Source organism: Dromiciops gliroides, chromosome 5 (genome assembly GCF_019393635.1).
Source record: "Dromiciops gliroides isolate mDroGli1 chromosome 5, mDroGli1.pri, whole genome shotgun sequence".
NCBI lineage: Eukaryota > Metazoa > Chordata > Mammalia > Microbiotheria > Microbiotheriidae > Dromiciops > Dromiciops gliroides.
In genome coordinates, this window is record NC_057865.1 from 20,485,874 (window position 1) to 20,508,722 (window position 22,849).

Genomic DNA, 22,849 nt, shown 5'->3' on the forward strand with positions numbered 1-22,849 from the left:
GGCCTCTGATCCCTAAGGTTCCTCCTTTCTCTGCTGGGCAGTCCAGGGCTCCAAGCCCCGTCTACACCCCTTCTGGAGGGGGGGTGGAAGAGGCTTCCCCTTCTGATCCCCACAAAGAACAGAGAATGCATCCCCATGATGGGGGGGGGGCGGAGCGCCCCCCTTACAGGTGAGAAGTCCGAGGCTCAGAAAGGGTGAGTGACTTGCCCAGGTCGGGGCGGAGCTCACACCTGGCCCCCAGGAAGCAGAAGCGCTGCCCTGGGGCGGGACCTGTCCTGGGACCCGACCCCGGGTCCTACCTCCACGCCCCTGCCTCCCTGCACTGGGGACCCCTTCGCCTGCGGGGGTTCTTTCCCGGGAGCTGCTCTGCTCCAGGCGCAAGCGCACTGGGGACACCTCTTCCCTAGCAGAGGCAGAGGGCGGGGCGAGGAGGTGGGCGCTCTCGGGCCACGCCCCCGAACGTCCTACGTCACTGACGCTCTAGTGTGCCACGCTTGTTGTAGGCAGCGGCTTCCCGTTCAGTGACTGAAAGGATGAGAGGGACGCTGAGAGAGGGCGTGGCGACATGCTGTGGCGTCACATGTGGGCGTGGCCTATGGGGAGAGACAGCGTGCCCCAAGAAAGGCCACTGAATTTAAGGTGGCGGGGGAGTTGGGAGTTCGAATCCCCACTCTGCTACTTCCGTGCTTTTTGACCCTGGACAAGCATGAGTAATTCCATGACCGCTTCCTAATTCTTATAGCACCATGCGCCTCACAGGTCCCTAGGTTTAGCGTTTGCCACTGCATCCTTCCTCTCCATTTTAAGCAGGGGGAAACTGAGGCACAAGGGAGTGACTGATCACAGGTGGAACAGAACTAGTAAGGATTTGAACGTGGGTCTTCCTGACCCCATGTCCAGTGCCCCACCCACACTAAACCTTACCCAGTTCAATTCAATTCAGCGAACACTAAGAGCTAGGTAGGACACAGTGAGTACCACTATTTCCCCTTGCACGTGGAAAGCATTTGGATATAGCAGGAACTTGAGTATTTACTATGTTAAATTGCAATCCAAGAGAGAACAGGGGATGAGAGTGGTACTGACTTGCTGAGTGAACCTGGATAAGTCCCTTAACTTCTCAGTTTCCTCTTCTGTAAAAAAAGGAGGCTGGACTAGATGACCTCTGAAGTCCCTTCTGACTCTGGTTCTCTGATTCTGAGACTTAACAAGTTCTACTTTGGGTTTTCAGTCTGTTTTAGACTCATTTTCAGAAACTCTGAGTTGGCAGGGTCAGAGGCCTGACCTGTCATCCTATCATCCCATCATCCCATCATCCCATCATCCCATCATCCCATTGAAAGAACATTCCCTAATTGCTGATCACTTATCAGGAGATATGTTGATACCTCAACATTTTAATGGAAGGGGGCTCTCTCTGACATGGGTGGAGCAAAGCAGAGCCCACCCAGGCACTTCCATCCTTTCCCACCTTTGTCCATGCCCTCCCATAAATCTCCCACAAGAAACCTGCCCAACCTGCTAAGATCTTTTCTTTGGAGTTCTCGTTCTCTGTGGGTACCAGGGGAACCCACAGCTTTATCCTCTGTTTATATCCTTCTTCTCACACCATGACCAATCCACTTCCTTTTCAGGTCATAGATCCCTTTGATATGTGATACTACTTCTTTCAGGGAATAGGTCTCTCCATTATTTGTCCTAGCACATCAATGTTTATTGAGCTGAATGGAGTTGAATTGAATCTGTGAACACATAGATGGCATGCTTATCAAATGTGTAAGTGAAACATTGACGGGAAGGATGGCAATGAGGTTCCCAAAGTATCTCAGCAAGCTAGAATAGTAGGTGGAATCCCATTGGGTGAAATTTAATGAAGGATAAATGGAAAATACTGAATTTGGGCACCAAAAATCTACATAAATGCTCAAGATAGAGAGGTGTTCTTCTGAGGAAGATCTGAAGGTTTCAGTGGACTGGGAGGTCAGTATGATTAAACCATGCTCTCCAGCAGGCAAAAACCAATGTTAGGTGCTATCAAGAGAGGTGTAGATAGTGCCAAATGAGGGAAGGGAGCTAGCCCAACTGTACTTAAGGCCCTTATCAGACCATGCCTATAATAATACTGTGTTCAGCCAAGTCAAGTGTCCTTTGTTGGATGAGGTGCTGGCCTCAGTACTGGGGTGAGGGGGTGGCTGCAGGGGTGAGGATTTGGGCTTTTAGAGAGAGCGTGAGAGTCTTTTTGTCATGATAGGAGCTCACGTCAGTCATGTTTGGGGAAGGAACTTTCCCAGGTTAGGACGATGAGTTTTTTCACCCTTTGTTCCCTCAAGCTACTTCTAACTCCCAAACTGTCCATGTTGATCTATTTGAGTCTCATTCCTTGACACACAGTTGGCCTACTTTGCAGAGCTATAACCAGGAATACTGTCCCCTGGGGCAAAGAGAGTTGTGGTGATGGAGGAGGGGACGGTAGAGACACAGAAGGTGGAGGACAGTCCAACTGCAGTGGGGCTGCAGGAGGTGACCAGACCCCTGTACCCTGGAGCCTTGGGGTGGGGGGAGAAGGCTCTTCCACAGATGGGGCCTCAGGGAGCTGCCAGTCAGTGACTGAAATGGTCCAACATGCTCCCCACCATGCCCTGGGACAAATCCCCAGTGATCTCCTGTGAGTTATCCCCTGCTCCTTGACTCCTCTAGGTTAAGATGACCTTTAGAGGGACATCACAGATGGCATTTGCAAATATTGACTCATTCGATCCTTATAGCGACCCAGTGAGGTAGGTGCTTTCATTATGATCGCTATTTTACACTTGAGGAAACTGAGGCAACAGAGGTTAAGTGACTCTTCCAGAATCACACAACCAGTATGCCTCTGAGGCTGGATTTGAACGCTGCCCTACCTCTTCTTCTGCTGCTAGGTAGTACAATGGACAGACCACTGGAAAGACTCATCTTCCTGAGTTCAAATCTGGTCGGCCTCTGTGTGTGTGTGTGACAGACAGAGACACAGAGAGATGAGACACAGAGACAGACAGAGACACAGAGAGGAGAGAGACAGAGACACAGAGACAGAGAGACAAAGAGGCAGAGACACAGAGAGACAGAGAGACAAAGAGGCAGGCAGACAGACATGCTGCCCAACCCCTCCTCAGGTATGCTGCAATAGGGATTTTTGTTCAGGTACAGGGTGGAGGCGCTCAGGCACTCAGCCAGCATTAAGCGCCTACTGTATGCCAACAAAACCAGCAGGACCCTGCCCTCCGGGAGGTGATCAATCACGGAATCAGGGAAAGTCAGGGCACAAAGGAAGCTAATTATGCGGAAGTTATCACATTTTTTTAAACGTCGGGGGCCCGTTGGACTGTCAGTCCCTCGAGGATAGGGGTTGTTTCCCTTCTGTTTGTTTCTGCTGGTTAACTGACGCTGGCTGGCTGGACTCTTCCAGCTTCCGATTTCCCGTGGCAGAAACCTAAGAATCAGCCTAGAGAGATCTGAGCCGCCCTGGAGTCACGTGTAACCTCCCACGTTGGGGCAGAAACGCCCGGGGCTAATGGCGCGCACGCGCAGATGCAATCACACCTAGTCCTTGAGTTCACTGTTGTCGTAAGGACTATTTCCGGCTTCATTGCCCCGCCCACTGGAGTCGGAGAGGCCAGCTCCTCCCAGTGCGCTTGCGTTGGAACAAGTCGCTTAGCCAATCAAAGGCGATTACGACTCCCATACGCGCCGGCCGGCGTGGGGCGGGAGCTGCCTTCTGCACGTGCGCAGTCCTCTCCGGCCCTTCCTTCTCGCTCGGCGCCGCCAACATGGTGAGTAGCGTCAGGCTGGGGCTCCGGGCCTTGGGTCTCGGGGGGACCTGCTGCCGGACCCTCGTGAGGGCGCCGGCTTCCGAGAACCTATTAGGCGGGCGAGGGAAAGGGACTGGTGCTGGAAGAGAACGTGGGGTCGCGGCGGGGCCGGTGGGGCGAGGGCGGGTTCCCGGCTTCCAGCGCGTGAGGGGCCGGAGCCGGGGCCGCGGCCTCGCCTGGGCGTAGGGCGCCTGCGCGGGGCCCCGCCGGGACCGAACGGCGCCTGCGCGGGCGCGGCCCAAGCGGCGACCTGGCGCTTGTCGGGCCATGCGGACCCGGGACTGAGACTAGAGGGCCGGGGAGAGAGCCCGGGGTCCTGCTTGAGGGCCCCAGCTGGGGCTAGCGTCGCGGCCCCGGGGTCATACCGTGCAAGCACTTCCACCCCCCCCACCCCAAAAGCGTCAGTCCCCCGGCTCGGGGACCCCGAGAAAAGCCAGGGACGAGCCTGACCCCGAGGAGCGTGGGAGCGGCCACCTCTGGGCTAGAGAGAGACCGGGAGGCTAATGGACCGACCCGAGGGCGCAGGGGTGGGGGATGGTGGGGTGATGGCCGCCCGGGACTCAGGAGCGGCAAGGAAACCCCCCGGAGCGCCTGGGGACTGGGCTTTTCTTAAGGAAGGTGCCGGGACTCGGCCTTCTTGCAGACGGGAAACTGGCCCAAGGGAGCGAAGCGCCGGGTGCTCGGGGCCCGAGCGGCGTCCGGGTCACGGCGTGTGTCCGAGCCGGCCCGGGCTTAAGCCCGTTTGCTGCTTGTCCCGTGGCGGGTCTAACGCGCTGTTTCCTCCCCCTCGTAGGTGTTCAAGCGCTATGTGGAAATCGGCCGGGTGGCCTACATTTCCTTCGGGCCCCACGAAGGCAAGCTGGTAGCCATCGTGGATGTAATCGATCAGAACCGGGTAGGTCCGAGCGAAGGGTGGGTTTCCCTCTCTTCCTTAACCCTTCCCCGGTGACTCCTGAGTCGCCACCGCCCTTGCAGTCCAGGAAGGGCTAGCACTGGGTGCATTATTCCAGGTTTTGGTCCGCAGCTCCCTTCATCCGCTGAGGGCTTCAAGACAAGCATTTGTTAAATGGTGCCACCCTGTGCTAAGCAAACAGGGAAGGTAAAAGCCATTCTCTGCCTGCAAGGAACTCGCTCTAGTGGGGGAGACAGCATGCAAACACGTAGGAACTGTGCAACTTTGCACAGACTGGATGAATTGGGGTGAACAGTCAGCAGGAGGTCCTAGCTTTTTAAGGGGCATTGGCAACATACACACTAGGAGAAGGGATTTTAGCTGGAACTTAAAAGAAGCTGGGAAAGGCAGGAGGCAGAGATCAGTATGAGAATTCCAGTTAAAATAACCAGTCAGGAGGAGATGAAGCAAGGAGGCCAGGGTCACTGAATCAGAGCATGTAGGGGCATTACAGTGTTAAGACTGAAAGGAGGGGAAGAAGGGTTATAAAGGATTTTATATTTGCTCCTGTGGGTAATGGGGGGGATTGGAGTTTATTGAATGGGGAGGGGGAGGCAGTGACATGGTCAGAACTGCTTATGAAGATCTGTTTAACAGCAAAGTAGAAAATGTATTGGATTGAGAAGGGACTTGAGGCAGGCAGGCCCGGCCCCCCCCCCCCCAACAGGTATTAGAATAGTTCAGGTGATAGCTTATGACCCAGGAATGGAAGTGTCAGAGGGAGAGGAAAGGTGTATTTGAAAGATATTTCTAAGGTAGAATTGGCAGGACTTGGTAACTCATTGGGTATAAGTGAGAGATTTGAGGATGACCCTCTTTTGCAAGCCTGGGTGACTGAGAGGTCACCTCCACAGTGATAGGAAAGGTAGGAAGCAGGGAGGCTTAGTATTGGGAAATTAAAACAATTCCGTTTTGGACGTGCTGAGTTTAAGGTGTCTATAGGACATGGAAGTTGGAATGGCTAAGTGAGCTGGGAGGTTGAGAGAGGTGTAGGGCTGAATTAGTAAATGTGAGAATGACCAGGATACAGAGATCAATAAGTGAAATAGCATCGAGGGAGAAAAGAGGGTCAAGGACACACTCTTGAGGGATACTTAGGGTTAGTGGGCCTGACCTGGATGAAGATGGAACAAATGAGCCTAAGAAGGGATGGTCGGGTAGTGGGGAGGAAATAGCAGGATAAAGGGAGGGGGTCATTGACATGGTAAAAGGCTATGGAGAGATGAGATATGAGGACTGAGAAGAAGTAATTAGATGGGGCAATTTTGTGATTTTAGGAGAATGGAGGCCAGATTGGTCCCTTAGGAGGGAGGAAAGAGAAAACTAGATGACTTTGTTTAGTCACAGAGAAAAGATCAGGTGATGGCTAAGGGGGCACCTGGGCATGTTTGTAGGCAGTAGGTAAGCAGCCAGGAGACAGATTTGGGGTGATAGAGTGAACAGACAGCTGGAGCTTCATCCATGGTTGTACAACAGACTGCAGGTCTTCCTGACATATGCCCCTAGGCTTAGAGAGGGTAAGGGCTGTGCCCAAGGTTACAACAAGCCTGTGAACCGAAGGGTTAGGAATAGAATTAGGTTCTGTACTGTCCTGTGCATCTTGATCGATCATGATTTCTCAACAGTGAGAGATGACAATCATTCAGAAAATACTACTTTATTGTGTTGGGTACTATGGGGAACACACAAAAGAAGGTTATGTAATGTTTTTAACACTTCGTCATGTGTCTTACATAGTTTTATCTCATTTGATCCTCACAACCATCCTCTGAGGGAGGTCTTGTTACTTCGTTCTCCTCCCCCCCCCCCCCCAACCAGGAAACTGAGGCAGATGCAGGTGACTTGCCAGAATTACGCAGTTAATTAATACTAGTCTGAGGCAAGATTTTTGAATGTCCTGACCCCAAATCCAACCCTGTCTGCTGTACTCCCCAACTGAGCAGCCTCAACTAGTCAAATAGGACAACTTCAGGTGCTACCTCTTTTGAATTATAAGACCCACAGTATAGTCCATTCTTTTTCAGGCAGGGCAATGATAGTTAGGTGACTTGCCCAGGGTCACACAGCTAGCAAGTGTCAATTGTCTGAGCCGCATTTGAACTCGGGTCCTCCTGAATCCAGGGCCGGTGCTTTATATCCACTATGTCACTTAGCTGCCCGATACAGTCCATTCTTAATCATTATTTACTTCTCCTTGGGAGAAGTTGGAGGGTACAAGGATAAATGGGACTTACCATCTAATGAAGAGAAATCATACACAAAACGATCCTTTGAAGTAGAGTGCAAATCCTTAAGAGACGAGATGGCAGGTCCCATCCATCCTGACTCAACATGACAGGACCCTGGTTCAGGCTCCCATCACCTTTCACCTCTTTGCCTTATAAAAAAAACACATCTGACCAGATCAGTTCACTACTCACAGATCATCTTGTATAAACTCCTTAAGCTAGAGTTTAGGCTCCTCCACAAACCCACATTTCTAGCTTTATTTCATAATGCTTTTGTCTACTTTTCAACTTGGCCTTCTCCCACCACTATATTCCCATGCCTCCTGGCATCTCATTTAGATACCAAATCCTTAACCCTCCTTGGTCCCCACAGCCAAGTGTTTTTTCACTTGGATTTTCCTGGAACGCTTTGCTCTCTTCATCCCCCGTTTTGTATCATACTTAGCTGTCTAGCAGATTGGAAGATCCTTGATTGCCAGTGGAGGCTGTCATTGAAGGGTGGTTGTGAGGACCAAGTAAGATGATTTTAAATGCTTAGCACAGAGCCTGGCACATGGTAAGATGTAAATATTTGCTACTATTATTTCTTTCAACAAATTAATAAATTAATTTATTTTAAGTAATATACATTTTTATTTATAGTTTGGGTTCCAATTATTTTCCCTCCCTTCCCTGAGGCGGTAAGCAATCAGTTATGGGTTATACTTTATGTTGATATAAAACATTACCATATTTCACTGCTACTATTATCAAGCACTTGAATGGGTTTTAAATTTTTGACTTGTGAAATAATAGGAAGTAAACAGTATTTTGCCTGGTCTGAAATAGGAAATAATGAGGATTTCTTTTTCACTTTACCATGCTTTATGAATTTGGAGGGGCTAGTGTTAACATTGGAATTATGTTAGGCTTTGGCCAATGGTGCAGTTAGTGAGCATTCTGCTGCCACTTAAGGGATTTGAAGCCTGAATTATCCACAGCATAGGCTGACATGACTGCCTAGAAGCCCACTATAGTGCCTGAGCCCTTTAAACCCAGTGAATTTTGTTTTTGTCTCTTGGTTTTGTAGCTTTCCCACTTATTCCAAGAGTGTCCCCTGTAAGTGCTGCCTGCTGTAGAGAGTACAAGAGGTTCTCTGCTTGTCATTGTACAATTGGGTCGTATTTACTATTCTTTGTGGGAAGTGGGGACTTTTGTGGTCATCGTTTCCCCTTTTACTGATGGGACTGAGTGATGACCGGATGTGCCCTTGTCTGTTTTAGGCTTTGGTGGATGGCCCATGCAGTGGGGTGCGGAGGCAGGCCATGCCATTTAAATGTATGCAGCTCACAGACTTCGTTCTCAAGTTCCCCCACAGGTAAACTGTCTTTTGGTTGTTTAAATGATATTTGCTTAATTCAAAAGAACTTGGGGAAATTTGTTTTTCTCTTCAGCAACACGTCTAACTGTTTTAAACTGCATATTTAACTTCAGTTTTAATGCCATAGGACTTGAATGGGATAAATGGTAATGTTTGTGGAGTTTCCCCTTTGCCATTGTAACACTGCAGCGTTGGCTTCTTTTTCTTGGCTACGGACTGACATTCACTCAGCCTTAAGCTTATGCTAGAGATGCATGTGGTGATTATTTGGGATTCCAGAGGATTGCAGTCTTGACTAGAATAGACTATTCTGGCAAGAGTCCAGTAGCTGTATAGACTGAGGCGCCCACCCTGGCTTCTTGTGTCTTGTTTCCATAATTGTGCTGTCTCACTTCCCCCATGTGACAGCTGGCCTGCTGCAGCGGGTCAGTGCTATACACCCCTAGCAAAGGCCTTTCAGCTTTCAGTGATGCAGTCCTAGATTCTGACAGCTGGGCAGTCCTCGGTTTGCTTCTTCACTGGTCCTTGGCCGGGGCTCTTCATGGGACTGGAGTTGCTGGGATGAGATAATTTTGGATTATCCTTTGATTTTTATAGCTGAAAAAACTGAAGCAGGAAGAGGGAGAGGGACTCACCTAGGAGCATGCAGCTAAGAAGCAGCAGAGGCTGATTCAGATCCAGGGGTCCAGACTCCCAGATCCAGGGCTCCTTTCTGCTAGGCTTACTTTCTGTTGTGTGGTCCCTTTGCTTGAGGTTTTCCTGAGTAGCACCACGCCCTTTGTCTCCTGCTTAGGTGCCTAGGTCATGAGACACAGCGTTTCATTTCCAGCATCTCACTGGTGAGAGTTGCCCCCCACCCCCTAATGCTCTCATCTTGGTGCTTAGATAGAGCCAGGGTTTTAGCTTGGTGTCAGGGGTCCCAGACCATATCCCATTTGTCATCTGGTTCATCAAGCGAGAGAGAGAGACACACACACACTGTATGAGGCACAAGGGGTACAAAGCTAGTAGATGTGTGATGGGTGTGGACAATAACTCTCATCAATTTCTAGGTCCAGCTCTGAGGAACCTGCTCCAGGGGCATTGATGAAACTTGTATCTCCTTTGAGCAGGAAGTGGTTCCCAGAGGACCAGAAGAATATTCTGGAGTTTGTTTTTAAATTCACTCTCATGATTCCTAGCTTTGCTGTATAAAATAGTACTTAGTGTTGGGTGCCTACAATGAAGGACAGATTAGCCTGGAGAGAATTTTTTAAAAGAATACCTCCAGGGGCAGCTAGATGGCACAGTGGATAGAGCACCGGCCCTGGAATCAGGAGTACCTGAGTTCAAATCTGGCCTCAGACACTTAACACTTACTAGCTGTGTGACTCTGGGCAAGTCACTTAACCCCGATTGCCTCACTAAAAACAAAACCAAACAAAACAAAAAGAATACCTCCAGCTAAAGGGCTTTGCTGCAACAAGGCTGGTGACGGTTTAATGTAAACTCAGCAAATCTGGGATATTGATGAGTTTTGTTTTCTCTTTCTAGTGCTCGTCAGAAGTATGTTCGGGCTGCCTGGGAGAAAGAAAACATCAATATGAAATGGAAAGCCACAAGATGGGCCAAGAAGATTGAAGCCAGAGAAAGGGTATTGATTGGGCATGGGTTGGGATGCTTGAAGTGTCTTGTGACATCTTAAGAGTGCGGAAAAATTAATTTTTGTTTCCACGACAGAAAGCCAAGATGACAGACTTTGATCGTTATAAGGTCATGAAGGCCAAGAAGATGGTAAGTGGCTGCTTGTATGTTCTTAAGGTAGTGGTATTGTCAGGGGTGTTTCCCTGTGTGTCAGTGTACAACCTGATGGATGGTTTAGCTCAGGGGGAGACTGCCCGCTGCTGGTGTTGGTAGTGGCCCTTTGATGTTCAGGTTTCCACATGCACCTGTCCTAAAGCTTGTCTAAAGAGTCAAGGTACCTGTGTGTCACAGGGTAGAAGTCATTGGCTATTTACCAACAACTCTTGGAGTGGAGATGGCTGTGAGCCTGGGGCTTCTAAAATATTATGGAATTGCATGTTCAGAAGTCCCAGCAGGCCAGTGACCAGTTACATTCTGTAGAAGACTCTGTCCTCACGCAGTATCAGATTTATTCCAAAACTTGTTTTCCTCAGATATTTCTCATTCAGTAACATTCTTTCTTGTTAGTACAAGACTGGAGAGCCCAGCTTGCTTGGAATGAGTTTGCCATTTGATGGGATACCTGGTTATAATTGCTCAACTTAACACGGTCAGGACTTTATTAGGATCCCACCCTTCTGAGCCTCTCATCCACTTAAGACAGATGAGTCAAGGACAGGGGTGTGTAAATGGGGGCTTAGCAAACATTGATTAGGCAGCTGATTTTGTCGTGTTTTCCAACCATTTCAGAGAAACAGAATCATCAAGCACGAAGTGAAGAAGCTGCAGAAGGCGGCCGCCCAGAAGGGCTCTCCCAAGAAGGGGGCTGCCCAGAAGGCCCTGGCCTCAAAGGTCTCTGCCAAGAAGATCCCCGCGAAGAAGGCCGAGGGTCAGAAGGCCGAACCCGGCCAGAAGGGCCAGAAACCCCCCAGCCAGAAGGCCCCAGCCAAGAAGGGAGCTGCTCAGAAAGCACCAGCTCAGAAGGCTCCGGCCCAGAAAGCAGCTGCTCCCAAGGCCAAAAAATAAGGGGCTGCCAGAAATCAAATAAAGGTTTTGCTATACACCGGCGTCTGGTGGCTTTTTGTTGAGTTGGAGTTTAATCCTGGGTGATTGAGAGACACCTTTTGTCATAGCTCTGCCACTTAGTACCCGTGCCACCCTGGCCAAAGAACTTCTCTTCTTGGCTCAGTTTCCATCTGGCTCTAAATTTGGGGCAGTGAAGTTGGGAGGACCTGAGTTCAAATGTTACCTCAGACATTAGCTGGGTGACTCTGGGCAAGTCACTTAACCCCAACTGCCTTAAACACTTGGGGCCATCTCCAGTCATCCTGATCCATCTTGCCACTAGACCCCAAGATGGCTTTGGAGGAGAGAGTGAGGTTGGTGACCTTACACGGCCCTGCCTGACTTCAAGCCCATTCACTGCAAGTCTTGACAGTCACATCCTGAATGTCACGGTCCTCTTAGAGTAGGAGGGCCAAACAATAGTGGAAAACAGGCCAGCAGGGTTAAGTGATTTGCTGCCCAGCATCACACAGCTGGTGTGTCTGAGGCTGGATTTGAACTCAGGTCCTCCTGACTCCAGGGCCGGTGCTCTATTCATTGCACCATCTAGCTGCCCCCGGAACTGTACTAGGTGCCTACTGGGGTACCTGAGATGAATGAAACCCTACGCTCAAGCTTATATTCTAATGAGGGAGAGGCAAGGAGAATGTGTATAAAGAATAAGTTTAAAGCAGCATTTTGAGGGCATCAGGAAAGGCTGAGTGTAGAAGGTGTGGCGTTCTTGTAGGAAGATGGGCGGAGAGGAGAGAGTGCCTTCTGGGGAAGGGCTACAGTTACTACAAAGGTTGGTAGGCAGGAAGGCTGGCTTGGTTGAATTGCAGTGTGGGAAAAGAAACTTGAGTCTGGGAAGGGTTTGGGGCAAGGTCATAAAAGGCTTTAAGACAATTAAATTTTATTCTGGAGGCAATAGGAAGGCATGGGCATTGGCGGTATGGGTGGAAGTACCAAAGAACTCTTTCTCATGCTTGGTATTCAATTATGTTCATGGACCTCTGTAGCTATTCCCCATTCAAGGGGCATCTGTTTGTTTCCAGTTCTTGGTGACTGCAAAGAGTGCTCTGAATTCTTGGTTTGTAGGAAGCCTTGCTGCCAATGGCCTCTTAGACATGTTACTGTCCTGGGCCTCCCATGGATTTAAGCACCATCTCTGTGCCGATGACTTTTTCCTGCCCCAATCTCTAACTTCCCATCTTGCACTGCCTTTTTGGACGTTTTGAATTGGCTGTCCAGTAGATAAATTCAACCTGTCCAAAACCATTTTCTTCCACCAAAACTCCCCACCTATCACCTTCCCTGTTAGTCTAGAGGACGTCACCATCACCCAGGGCTAATCAACCTCTCACCACGCGCCCCACCCCCCCACAATGTTCAGTATAATGTCTAGGTCCATCAATGCCACCTCTTCAGCATCTAGATTTCACCTCTGCGACATCTCTCAAATGCACTTCTGTCCTCTGACACGGCCCCCATTACCTCACATCAGGGCTACGGCAATACTTGGCGGATCTGTTTACCTCAGGTTTCACCCCATTCCATCCTCTTGAGAGAATAATTTCTCATTAATAACCAATTACTGTCAGGAGGGGATCCGAGTTTTCTCATTTCCTTATTCAGAAATAAGCCGCTGTAGATTTTTCAGCCAGTCTCTGAAGGACATTGCAGGTAAGATTGTCCAAATCCCCCTACATGTTCTTGGGTGGGACCCCATCCAACTAGAAAACCTTAAGAGAATCTAATCTAGGTGACTTTCTGCCCATTGTGTTCTACTCAGGCAGGCTTAGGTGGAGGGAGATGCCGTGGTCAAGATTGGGTGGTCTGGGTGGAGATGAGTAAGAATGACATAATCAAAAGTTGAGTCACCCAGCCCCTCAATTAGAAGAGGCTCACCTCTTATCACTCTGGTAACCAATCAGAGTTGATTTCTGCATGTTGGGAACACCCTTTCTTCCAAAGACACAGAAACCTCCACAATTCATCTTTGGTTTACCAGAGAAAGCCAAATAGCCATCATTTTATTAATTATCTGCTAGTCATAATGAATAAACTTGATTATTAATTACTACCCAGGAATGATGTCTCTTGCACTTTTCAAGCCCCACCTCCATTCAGCCACCAAAGTCATTTTCATAAAGCACAGGACCAATCATGTCACCACCCCACTCAATAAACTTCAGTGTCTCCCTATTGCCCATCTGCCTCCTGACTTTCCTGGCTTCAATGAACTCCAACTAAAATCTACAAGGAAACCTTTCTGACGCCTCTTAATTCTAGTATCTACGTTCTTTTACTTACTATTTATCCTGTATATAACTTGTTCACACATATTTGCTTGTTGTCTCCCCTATTAGATTGGGAACGCCTTGATAGCAGACTGTCTTTTGCTCCGACCCCCACCCCCCACCCCATTCCTAGCACTTAGTACAGTGACTGGCACATAATAGGTGCTTAATAATTGTTTATTGACTGTCATCCTTGCCGATTTGCTAGTTGTGAAGCAAAATTACAGATTTGTTTTGATTCACATTTCTCATAGTTGAATTGAATACTTGTTTATATGGTTGTTAATAGTTTGCAATTCTTTTGAGTATTGTTTGTTCATATCCTTTAACCATTTATCTATTGAAGAATGGCTTTTGGTCTTGTCTATTTCTGTTGGTTGTCTAGATATCTTATATATCACACCCTTATCAGAGATATTAGATATAAAAGGTTTTTTTCCTGGTTGACTACTTCCCTTCTTACCCTAGTTGCATTAATTTTGTCTATTCAAGAGCTTTTCATTTTTATGTAATTACAATTATCTTGTGTCAGTATATCTATCCCTTATTTGGTTTAGAATTTAGCCCATGGTCTTAGTTGTGAAAGGTACTTGATCTGTCTCTCTAATTTCTTTTAAATGAAACTTTAATACTTAAGTCATGTATCCATTTTGAGTTTATTGTTATAGTTGATATAAGAGGTAAGATGTTGATCTAAACTGAATAATTTTTACCAGTTTTCCCAGAAATTATTAGCAATATAGGGTTCTTTCTTATTTATGATTTTGGGCTTATTGTACAGTTATTTCTGATTCATTGTTGTCTTATCTATTCTACTGATTTGTGTTGTTTTGGGTTTTTTTGAATGTGACTTCCCTTTATCTTATTGTAGTTTTTGTCATCCCTCTACAGTGTTGATTATAAAGGGTTTATTTTGTCTCCTGCTATTTTGCTGCAGTGATTGTTTCAATTAATTTCTTTGCTAATTCCCTAGGATTTTTAAAGGACTTTAGTGTTTTGCTCCATTATGTCATCAGCGAATAAGGATAGTTTTGTTGCCTATTTGTCTTTTTATTCTTGACTTGAAAATTTTTCTTTTGTGTTACTGTTACTGCTAGCATTTCTAGAACTGCTAAGTAATATGGGGAAAAGGACATCTTTATTTTACTCTTGTATGTATAAGTTTCACATACAAATGTTAACTTTTTAATAGAAAGTTTGGAATCATATTGGTTCTTTTTATGGCTATGCTCTGTAGGGTTTTGGCATAAATAATTGTACTTTGTCAAAGGTTTTTTTTTTCTGCATGTAATGATGTTTTTGCCTTTTAGTAGGATTGTTCATTGATTTTTTGAATCTCAAACCATCCTTGCATCCTAAACATTATTCATGAACAATATTATTCTATAGCCCTTTTTATTTGCTTTCTTCCTGGGTTTAGATATTAAGGCTATATTTCTCTCTTAAAAGGAGTTTGGTAGAGAGAAAACATGGTGTAGTGGCCATGGAGCCTTCGTTGGAGCCAGGAGGATCTGGGTTTAAGTCTTGACACACACATTTGAATGTGTGACCCTGGGGAAGTTACTTAACTTCTCAGTGCTCTAGGTGACCACCTAGGACCATGTGTGACAAAGCTGCCGACCCACACTGTTAGAGGGAGCTTTCTTATCTTGGTGTTCGCTCTACCAATTTAAGGTCCAGTCCCTTTTTTCTTTCTCCAAATGGAGTTTGGTAGAATCTGTGTTCTTTGTAATAAATGTTTTCCATTAACTCCTCCAAAGAGGATTGATCCAACTTGATGGAAGTGTTTGCCTCACAGGTTTAGTGTCTCAAGGGTACCAGTCTGCCACTTGAGTTTTTCCTCTGTCGGCATCACAGGATTTACAGCTTCGAGGAATATAAGAGATCATCCAAGTCAACTGTCAAATGAAGCTGAGGCCCAAAGAGGGGGAAATGACTAGTCTAAAGTCACACAAGTAGTCACTGAATTTCTATCCATCATGCCTAGCAGGAGCTAAGCCATTCTGTTCTGAAGCCCCTCCCTTCTTCAGCTAAGCCACTTGAGTACAATCTCTCCTACTTCTCCTTCCACCTCTTGGACTGTGTAAGGGGCTAAAATTCTAGCTAGTCTGTCTAAAATATCTCATGAGTGGTCACCAATAAATTATAAGCTTTAGCAAGAGTTTAGGCTTTTAAGCATTTATTAAGGAGAATAAAAATTTGGTGAAGAGAGAAAGAAAGGCCTAGATTCATTTATCTATCAAATGGAGAGCTCATTTTTTTTTTTGGTGAGGCAATTGGGGTTAAGTGACTTGCCCAGGGTCACAGAGCTAGTAAGTGTTAAGTGTCTGAGGCCAGATTTGAACTCAGGTACTCCTGACTCCAGGGCTGGTGCTCTATCCACTGTGCCACCTAGCTGCCCCTCTTTTCTTTCTTTCTTTTTTTTTATGGAGAGCTCATTTTAGCTCCACTCTCCAAGAGTCCTCACAAAAGCACCTGAGCCACACCTCCTTCATCCCACAAGCCTCCTATGAAACTCAGAACATTCCATCCACTCGCACACATATCTCCAAGCTAATTGGCTGGTAGCCTTGATTGACAGTACCCATGAGCAAACATCACTTCCTGATGTCAAGGAAAGCTGCATGGCTTGCCCTCAAACGCCTTCTCCTCATGGAGAAGCTTTCCCACAGTACCTCTCCAGCAGGTGGCGTCATTCCAATTGTTACAATTGGAAACTGTCATAAAATCAATATTACTATTTCTTCAGGGAAAGAATGTCAATAATGTCTACCTAGGCCAGTGGGTTCCAACATTTTTTTTTCATGAACCCTTTTCATCAGGAAAAAAAAGTGTTGTGAATTCTCAGGGGTAATTTACTCACAATATTCTTTTAGATTAATTCATTAAGTACTTAAAATAAAATGATAACTTTTGCCCCCAGATCTCCAAATTAAAAAATTATAATATGCAATTAAAATCATAAAACATAACATCTCATTCTAATTTTGAAAACTCAAAATATAAAATTAAGAACTAATTGTAAAACAATTATGATTATTTTAAGTGGGACATTCTTTAAGAATTAAAAGAAGTAATCTACTATAAGAAATGACAAGCAGGATGATTTCAAGAAGGCCTGGAAAGGCTTGTATGAACTGATGTATAGTGAAGTGAGCAGAACCATAACATTGTACACAGTGACAGCAATATTGTTTGATGAAGAACTGTGAATTACAATCAGCAATATAATGATCCAAGAAAATCCCAAGGACTAATGATGAAGCATGTTATCTACCTCCAAAGAAATAACTGATATTGCTTGGACACATTCTGAACATGCTTTTTATTTTCTTTCTTTCATTTGTTTCTTTTATTCAAGTTTTCTTATACAAAATTACTAATATGGTGTGGTAAAAAGTTTCCTTTCAGTCGGTTAGTGAATACGGAAAGACGCCAGTTTTTAAAGGACCACCCTTTTGGGGAGGAGACCAACGGCGGCCATGCACAGGCTACGCATGTCAGCCCAGCTGCTAAGCACTCCACTTCCGGGGTGCGAGCTTAAAAGGCAAGGAGAGAAGGGCAGCTAGGTGGCGCAGTGGATAGAGCACCGGCCCTGGAATCAGGAGTACCTGAGTTCAAATCCGGCCTCAGACACTTAACACTTACTAGCTGTGTGACCCTGGGCAAGTCACTTAACCCCAATTGCCTCACTTAAAAAAAAAAAAAGGGCAAGGAGAAAACAGACAGACGCGGACTGGAGTTGGACACGGCCCGGCTCGCCGTTAGCAGCACGTGCCTGACTCGGCTCTCCTCCCCAAAGGTGGCCTTGGGCTTTTGGTGAGTTTTATAGGGAATATAGACTAAGCTTAGACTTAAGACTATTTGTTTTGTATTTCTACTTTCCTATCCCTCTAATCAACATCACCTTGTAACTACCAAACAATAAAAGCTCTAACTAGAGACCAGAGGCTTCTTCCATTTACTAGTCTGGGAGATAAATTAAGGGAAAGGTTAAAGAGGGGAGATTAATGCTCTAGTATCCAATTTTAAATCTCACAATGGTAATGTTTTATGTAATTGCACATGTATAACCTATATTTAATTGCTTACTACCTCAAAGAGGGGAGAAGGGAGGGAGGGAAGGAGGGATACAATTTGTATGTGTGTGTGTGTGTGTGTGTGTGTGAGTGAGAGAGAGGCAATTGGGGTCAAGTGATGTGCCCAGGGTCACACAGCTAATAAGTGTTAAGTGTCTAAAGCTGGATTTGAACTCAGGTCCTCCTGAATCCAGGGCTGGTGCTCTATCCACTGCGCCACCTAGCTGCCCCCTGGCCTCAGATACTTGACACTAGCTGTGACCCTGGGTAAGTCATTTAACCCCCATTGCCCTGCCCCCCCAAAAAGTAACAAAAAAGTTTATTTAAAAAAAATGATCTAGCAACACTCAATATGCTCATTACCTTTAAGACTTCATGTTTTCCTGACTAATGCAGAAATATGTCTAATATGATTGTACATATATAAAATATCAGATTGCTTTCTGTCTTGGGGAGGGGGCAGAGAAGGGAGGGAGGTAGAAAACTTTGGAACTAAAAATCTTATGAAAACAAATGTTGAAAACTATCTTCACATGTAACTGGAAAATAATAAAATACCTTTATGATTAAAATAAATCGGCAACCCCATGTTTCACTTCTAAAAAAGACTTCATATTTTCTTTATTTTACAAATTCTGTTGAATATGAGTAATTTTTAATGAAATAAGTACAACTTTGAAGGCATTTGACATAATGTAATAATCATTTATGAACTTAATTTTGATGCTTGACTTTTTCATTTGAACAAAGTTTGACTCAACACCAGACAACCAGTCTTAAATTTGGTTCTGTATTGGATTTATTTTTATATTTTTATTTAAAACAAGAATAAAGTGAAAGTACTTATACAAATAAATGTTGGAAAGTGATAGAATTTTACAGGGGAAGGTAGATGGCAGGGGGCAGGTAGATGGTGCAGTGGATAAAGCACCAGCCCTCCATGATCTTCAAACAGCCAACACTGGTGCTGCAAGAATGAAAACGTATAATATCTTGATCACATGATTACACTGATGATGAAATATGATTAGAGTAACCAAAGACAATGAGGGAGCAAATTTTCTTCAATGTACAGACAAAAATGGGTGTGTACACATGCATCTGACCATATATTAGGAATCAGTTTAGACTCAAATGTTGAACCCTTGTGGTGGTTTGGAAACAACTTGATGACAGATTGAGAAATTGCTTAAATCAGAAAAGGTCAATTTGATGTAATTACTGCACAAAATCCAAAATCATTGTAGACATGGTCATGAAAGTTTTAAATCACTGCAGAAACAAACCTATAAGACTTCAAACATGTACATGCTTGGTGTTACAGAGGAAATATTTATCAGGAACATAACTGAGTATTTTACTGTTTAAGGCACCATTAAATAATGTTTAGTGTGAACCCCTTGAACCATTGTCATTAACCCACCCCCCCTAAATGGGAACTACTCACCTTGACCCTATTTCACTCTCCATCTCTGTGACTTCCCAGAACAAAAAAACTTTTCTTTGATTACTCTTTTCCCTATATATGTTGTCTCTATCCATGAAAATATAAGCCCTTTGAGGGCAGCGATTGTCTTGCCTTTGTATTTGTAGTCCTAGAACTAGAACTTAGCACAGTGCCTAGAACATAGTAAACACTGAATAAATGTTTTTTCTTTCTTTCTTTCATTCATTCATTCATTCATTCATTCATTCATTCATTCATTCAGACTCAGGGTCAAGTGCTCTTTCTACCATGCTGGCTGCCTTTTGTCTCATTACATGACTTGCCTAACTACTTTTCAGGTCATGCATGTTTCAATGTCTTTTACCCTACATCTTCCAGGAAAATAGTTAAGATACAATATAAGTTGTTTTTTTTTTAGAGTTACTAGTTTTTTATCCCAGGTCCCTCCCAGCTTTAAACCTCTGATCCTGTGATTTGTAAGCAGTCAGGGAAAGGACAGGGCTTCAGCGTTATCCTTTCTCTTCCTAAGGCGCATGAAGCCTCGAGCTCCTCCTGGTGGCGTTGTCATCCTGGAACATGCAGAATTTTAGACGGAAAAGAATTTCGGGATTACTGCTTTTAAATTTCTAACTCCACAGCAGCTCCCATCTAAGTCCTCTTCTCTCCAATCACCCACCCACCACCCTCATTCATCACCTCATCACCTCTTGTTGTATCTGTCTGCTAACATGGCTTCCTGCCTCCTTTCCCCACTCCGTGCAATCCATCCCCCATTCAGTGTCCAGGTGATTTTCTAAGGTGTGGGTCTGACCACTGAGCCCTGGTGGCTCTCCGTTATCTCAGAGATTATTTTTAAGGTCCCATGTTTGGTATTTAAAGCTTTTCATAATCTGGCCCCTTCCCATATTTCCAGTCTTCTTACACTACTCCTCTCCACACACTCCATGTCCAATTGCACTGGCCTTCCTGTCTCCCTGTCTCAGCATAGGTTGTCCCCATGCTTGGAATTCTCTGCCCCCTCATCTCAGTCTCTTGGCTTCTTTCAGGTAAGCACAAATCTCACCTTCCCAGTTGCTAGTGTTTTCCCCTTTCAGATGACTTTCCAGCTCATATCTTGTTTGTGCTCAGTTATTTACTTGTTGTTTTCTCCATTAGAATGTAAGCTCCCTGAGGTGAGGGAATTTTTTTTTGGCCTTTCTTTATTAACTCCCCCTTCTTCACCATTTAACACAGTGCCTGGCATACAGTAGGTGCTTAATTAATGCTTGTTGCCTGACCAGCAACAGTTAAATAGCAAAAGTGTCTAAAGAAAAACATAGAAACCTTTCCAAGGTCTTAATAATCATTACTTGAATTTCTGTTCTGCTGTTATCTTTGTAGTTATCTAGGTTCACAACTTCGGTGTGATTCTTGGTTCTCACTCCCCATGCCCAATCAGTTGCCAGTTCTCATTTCTAGTGGCATGACATCTTTCTCACGTCCCTTCTCCGCACTTATATAGCCATCACTTATCCCCATTTTCCTGGACTATTGCAGTGGCCTTCTAAATGGTCTTTACCCATTCTAGTCTGTCCTCCAAGCAGCCACCAAAGTCATTTTCCTAAAACCTACATCTGACTATGTGACTCTTCTATTTAATAAACCACTCTGCTCCCTGTCCCCTCTAGGAATATAAATTCCTTTGTTTTTAATTTCTAGACCTGGCTAAAACCCCCCTTATTACCCGTATTCTCTTCCACACAGTGGAATGTTCAGCTGTACTGAATGTACTCATGGAGGGCATTCACCTCCCATCTCCCATCTCCATGTTTTTGGAATAGTTGCCAAATGCCTAGAATGCACTCACTTCTCACCTCCCCCCTTGGAATTCTTGGAATTCAGGCATCATCTGCTATGTATGTGCTTCCCACAGCTACAACTGCTTTCCCCCACCAGGTTACCTTATATCGACTTTCTCTGTGTGTCTTATATATACACATGTAGCAGTGCGAAGGGGATGGTATGCTCAGCAGGGCTGTGCAACCACTCCTTTATTTTCTTCTCCTAATGTTGACTCTTCCCAGATGGGTTTCCCTGACATAAAAGACCCTTCTCCACTCTAGGAAATAATATCAAAGGATGCCAAATTCTCTTTATCTTTTTGTTATCTCTGAGTCCCCAGTCAGAGACAGCACTTCTGGTAAAACACCTCAGTGTTAGATCTATCTTTATCTCTTCTCCAGAGATGTTTCTTTCTTACTTGCCTCCCCCTAGCCATAGTCTCAATAACTCTCTCCCAACTAGCAAATACTGGAGATTAACACTATTTATGAATATCTTTCTGACTTCTCTCTGAGCCTTTCAAGTGAAACCTGTAGAAAAGTGGTGCTCAAACCATTTTTGCTTATGGAACAGTAATTTTTTTGCTGTGAGGAATCACAGGAGCAAAAAAAAAAAGCATAGACTTAGAGCTAGCAGGTATTGTAGAGACCATTGAATATAATTCTCACATTTTACTGATGAGCACATCAAGGCACAGAGAGTTTAGGTGACTTGCTTAGGGACACACAGCCAGTAAGGTGGGATTTGAACCCAGGTATTCCTGACTTTAAATCCAGTGCCCTATTCATTATACCATGCTGCATTTTTCTGAATCATGGCACAGTGGATATTTAATTTGGCAGCATTCTGAGAGAGTTGGGAGATGTGTATGCACAATTTTCTTCAATAAGAGCAGTCATTTTTGTTAAATCTTTGCAAATTCAAGGTCCAATGTGTTTTAAGCTTAGTTCATATGCATACTACATAAGCAAGGTATGTAAAATTGCATTAAACAAAATTATTTAGAAATTTTCTTATATAAAACATTGAAAATCTTATGCAAATCTCATAGTATGCTAGTGGGGTATGGCATATCTTTTGAGTCTCATTGCAGTAGACCCTAAGTGACCCTAATCTGAGGTTCAAATTGATAATTGTCTAACAATAATATCAATTTGGGGGAGTCTTTTTTGTTTTTTTTCTCCCTAAAACCTGAAAAATTCTCCAAACTCCTGAATTATAGACTATATTTTGAATTCAAAGCAAATGTGTTTGGCTATATCTCCTTAGATAAACATTGAAGTGGTATTATGAGAGGTGTAGGGAGAGGATCCTTCACCAGGAGCCAGAAGACATTGGGCCACATCCCTGATCTGACATTTACAATCTATGGGATATTGGGCAAGTTGAACTTCAGTGTTCTTATCTATAAAATAAGGGGATGGCATGGATTAGATATGAACAGACAGTCAGGTGGTACAGTGGATGGAATACCAGGCCGGAGTCAGGAAGACTCTTCTTCCTGAGTTCAAATCTGGTGTCAGGTACTTACTAGCTGCGTGGCCCTGGGTAAGTCACTTAACCCCATTTGTCTCAGTTTTCTCATCTGTAAAATGAGCTGGAGAAGGAAATAGCAAACCATTCCAGTATTTTTGCCAAGAAAACCTTCAGTGGGGTCACAAAGAGTCAGATACAACTTAACAACAACTCCATGTTTGGCCATGGATTAGATCAAGGGTGCCTAACCTAGAGTCTGTGAATTTTTTATTCTTAAAAATTTATTTTAATTAATTATTATTATTATTTTTTTGAAGGGCAATGAGGGTTAAGTGACTTAACCAGGGTCACCCTGCTAGTAAGTGTTAAGTATTTGAGGCCAGGTTTGAACTCCAGTCTTCCTGAAGCCAGGGCTGGTGCTTTATATACTGCACCACCTAGCTGCCCAGGTGAACTTGTTTTTTAAAAATACTTTAGGGGGCGGCTAGGTGGCGCAGTGGATAAAGCACCGGCCCTGGATTCAGGAGTACCTGAGTTCAAATCCGGCCTCAGACACTTGACACTTACTAGCTGTGTGACCCCTGGGCAAGTCACTTAATCCCCATTGCCCCGCAAAAAAAAAAAAAAAAAAT

The 22,849-nt window shown here is 45.0% G+C and overlaps 1 protein-coding gene across 1 annotated transcript; it reads left to right on the plus strand.

The window, feature by feature from the left end:
* The first annotated feature begins 3,643 nt into the window (after positions 1 to 3,643).
* On the plus strand, positions 3,644 to 11,111 carry RPL14 (ribosomal protein L14). The gene is made up of 6 exons (XM_043968143.1): positions 3,644 to 3,809; positions 4,642 to 4,743; positions 8,291 to 8,385; positions 9,922 to 10,021; positions 10,108 to 10,161; positions 10,801 to 11,111. Exons 1-6 carry the CDS (start codon positions 3,807 to 3,809, stop codon positions 11,074 to 11,076), a joined length of 630 nt encoding a protein of 209 aa, XP_043824078.1. The 5' UTR covers positions 3,644 to 3,806; the 3' UTR covers positions 11,077 to 11,111.
* The last annotated feature ends 11,738 nt before the right edge of the window (positions 11,112 to 22,849 follow it).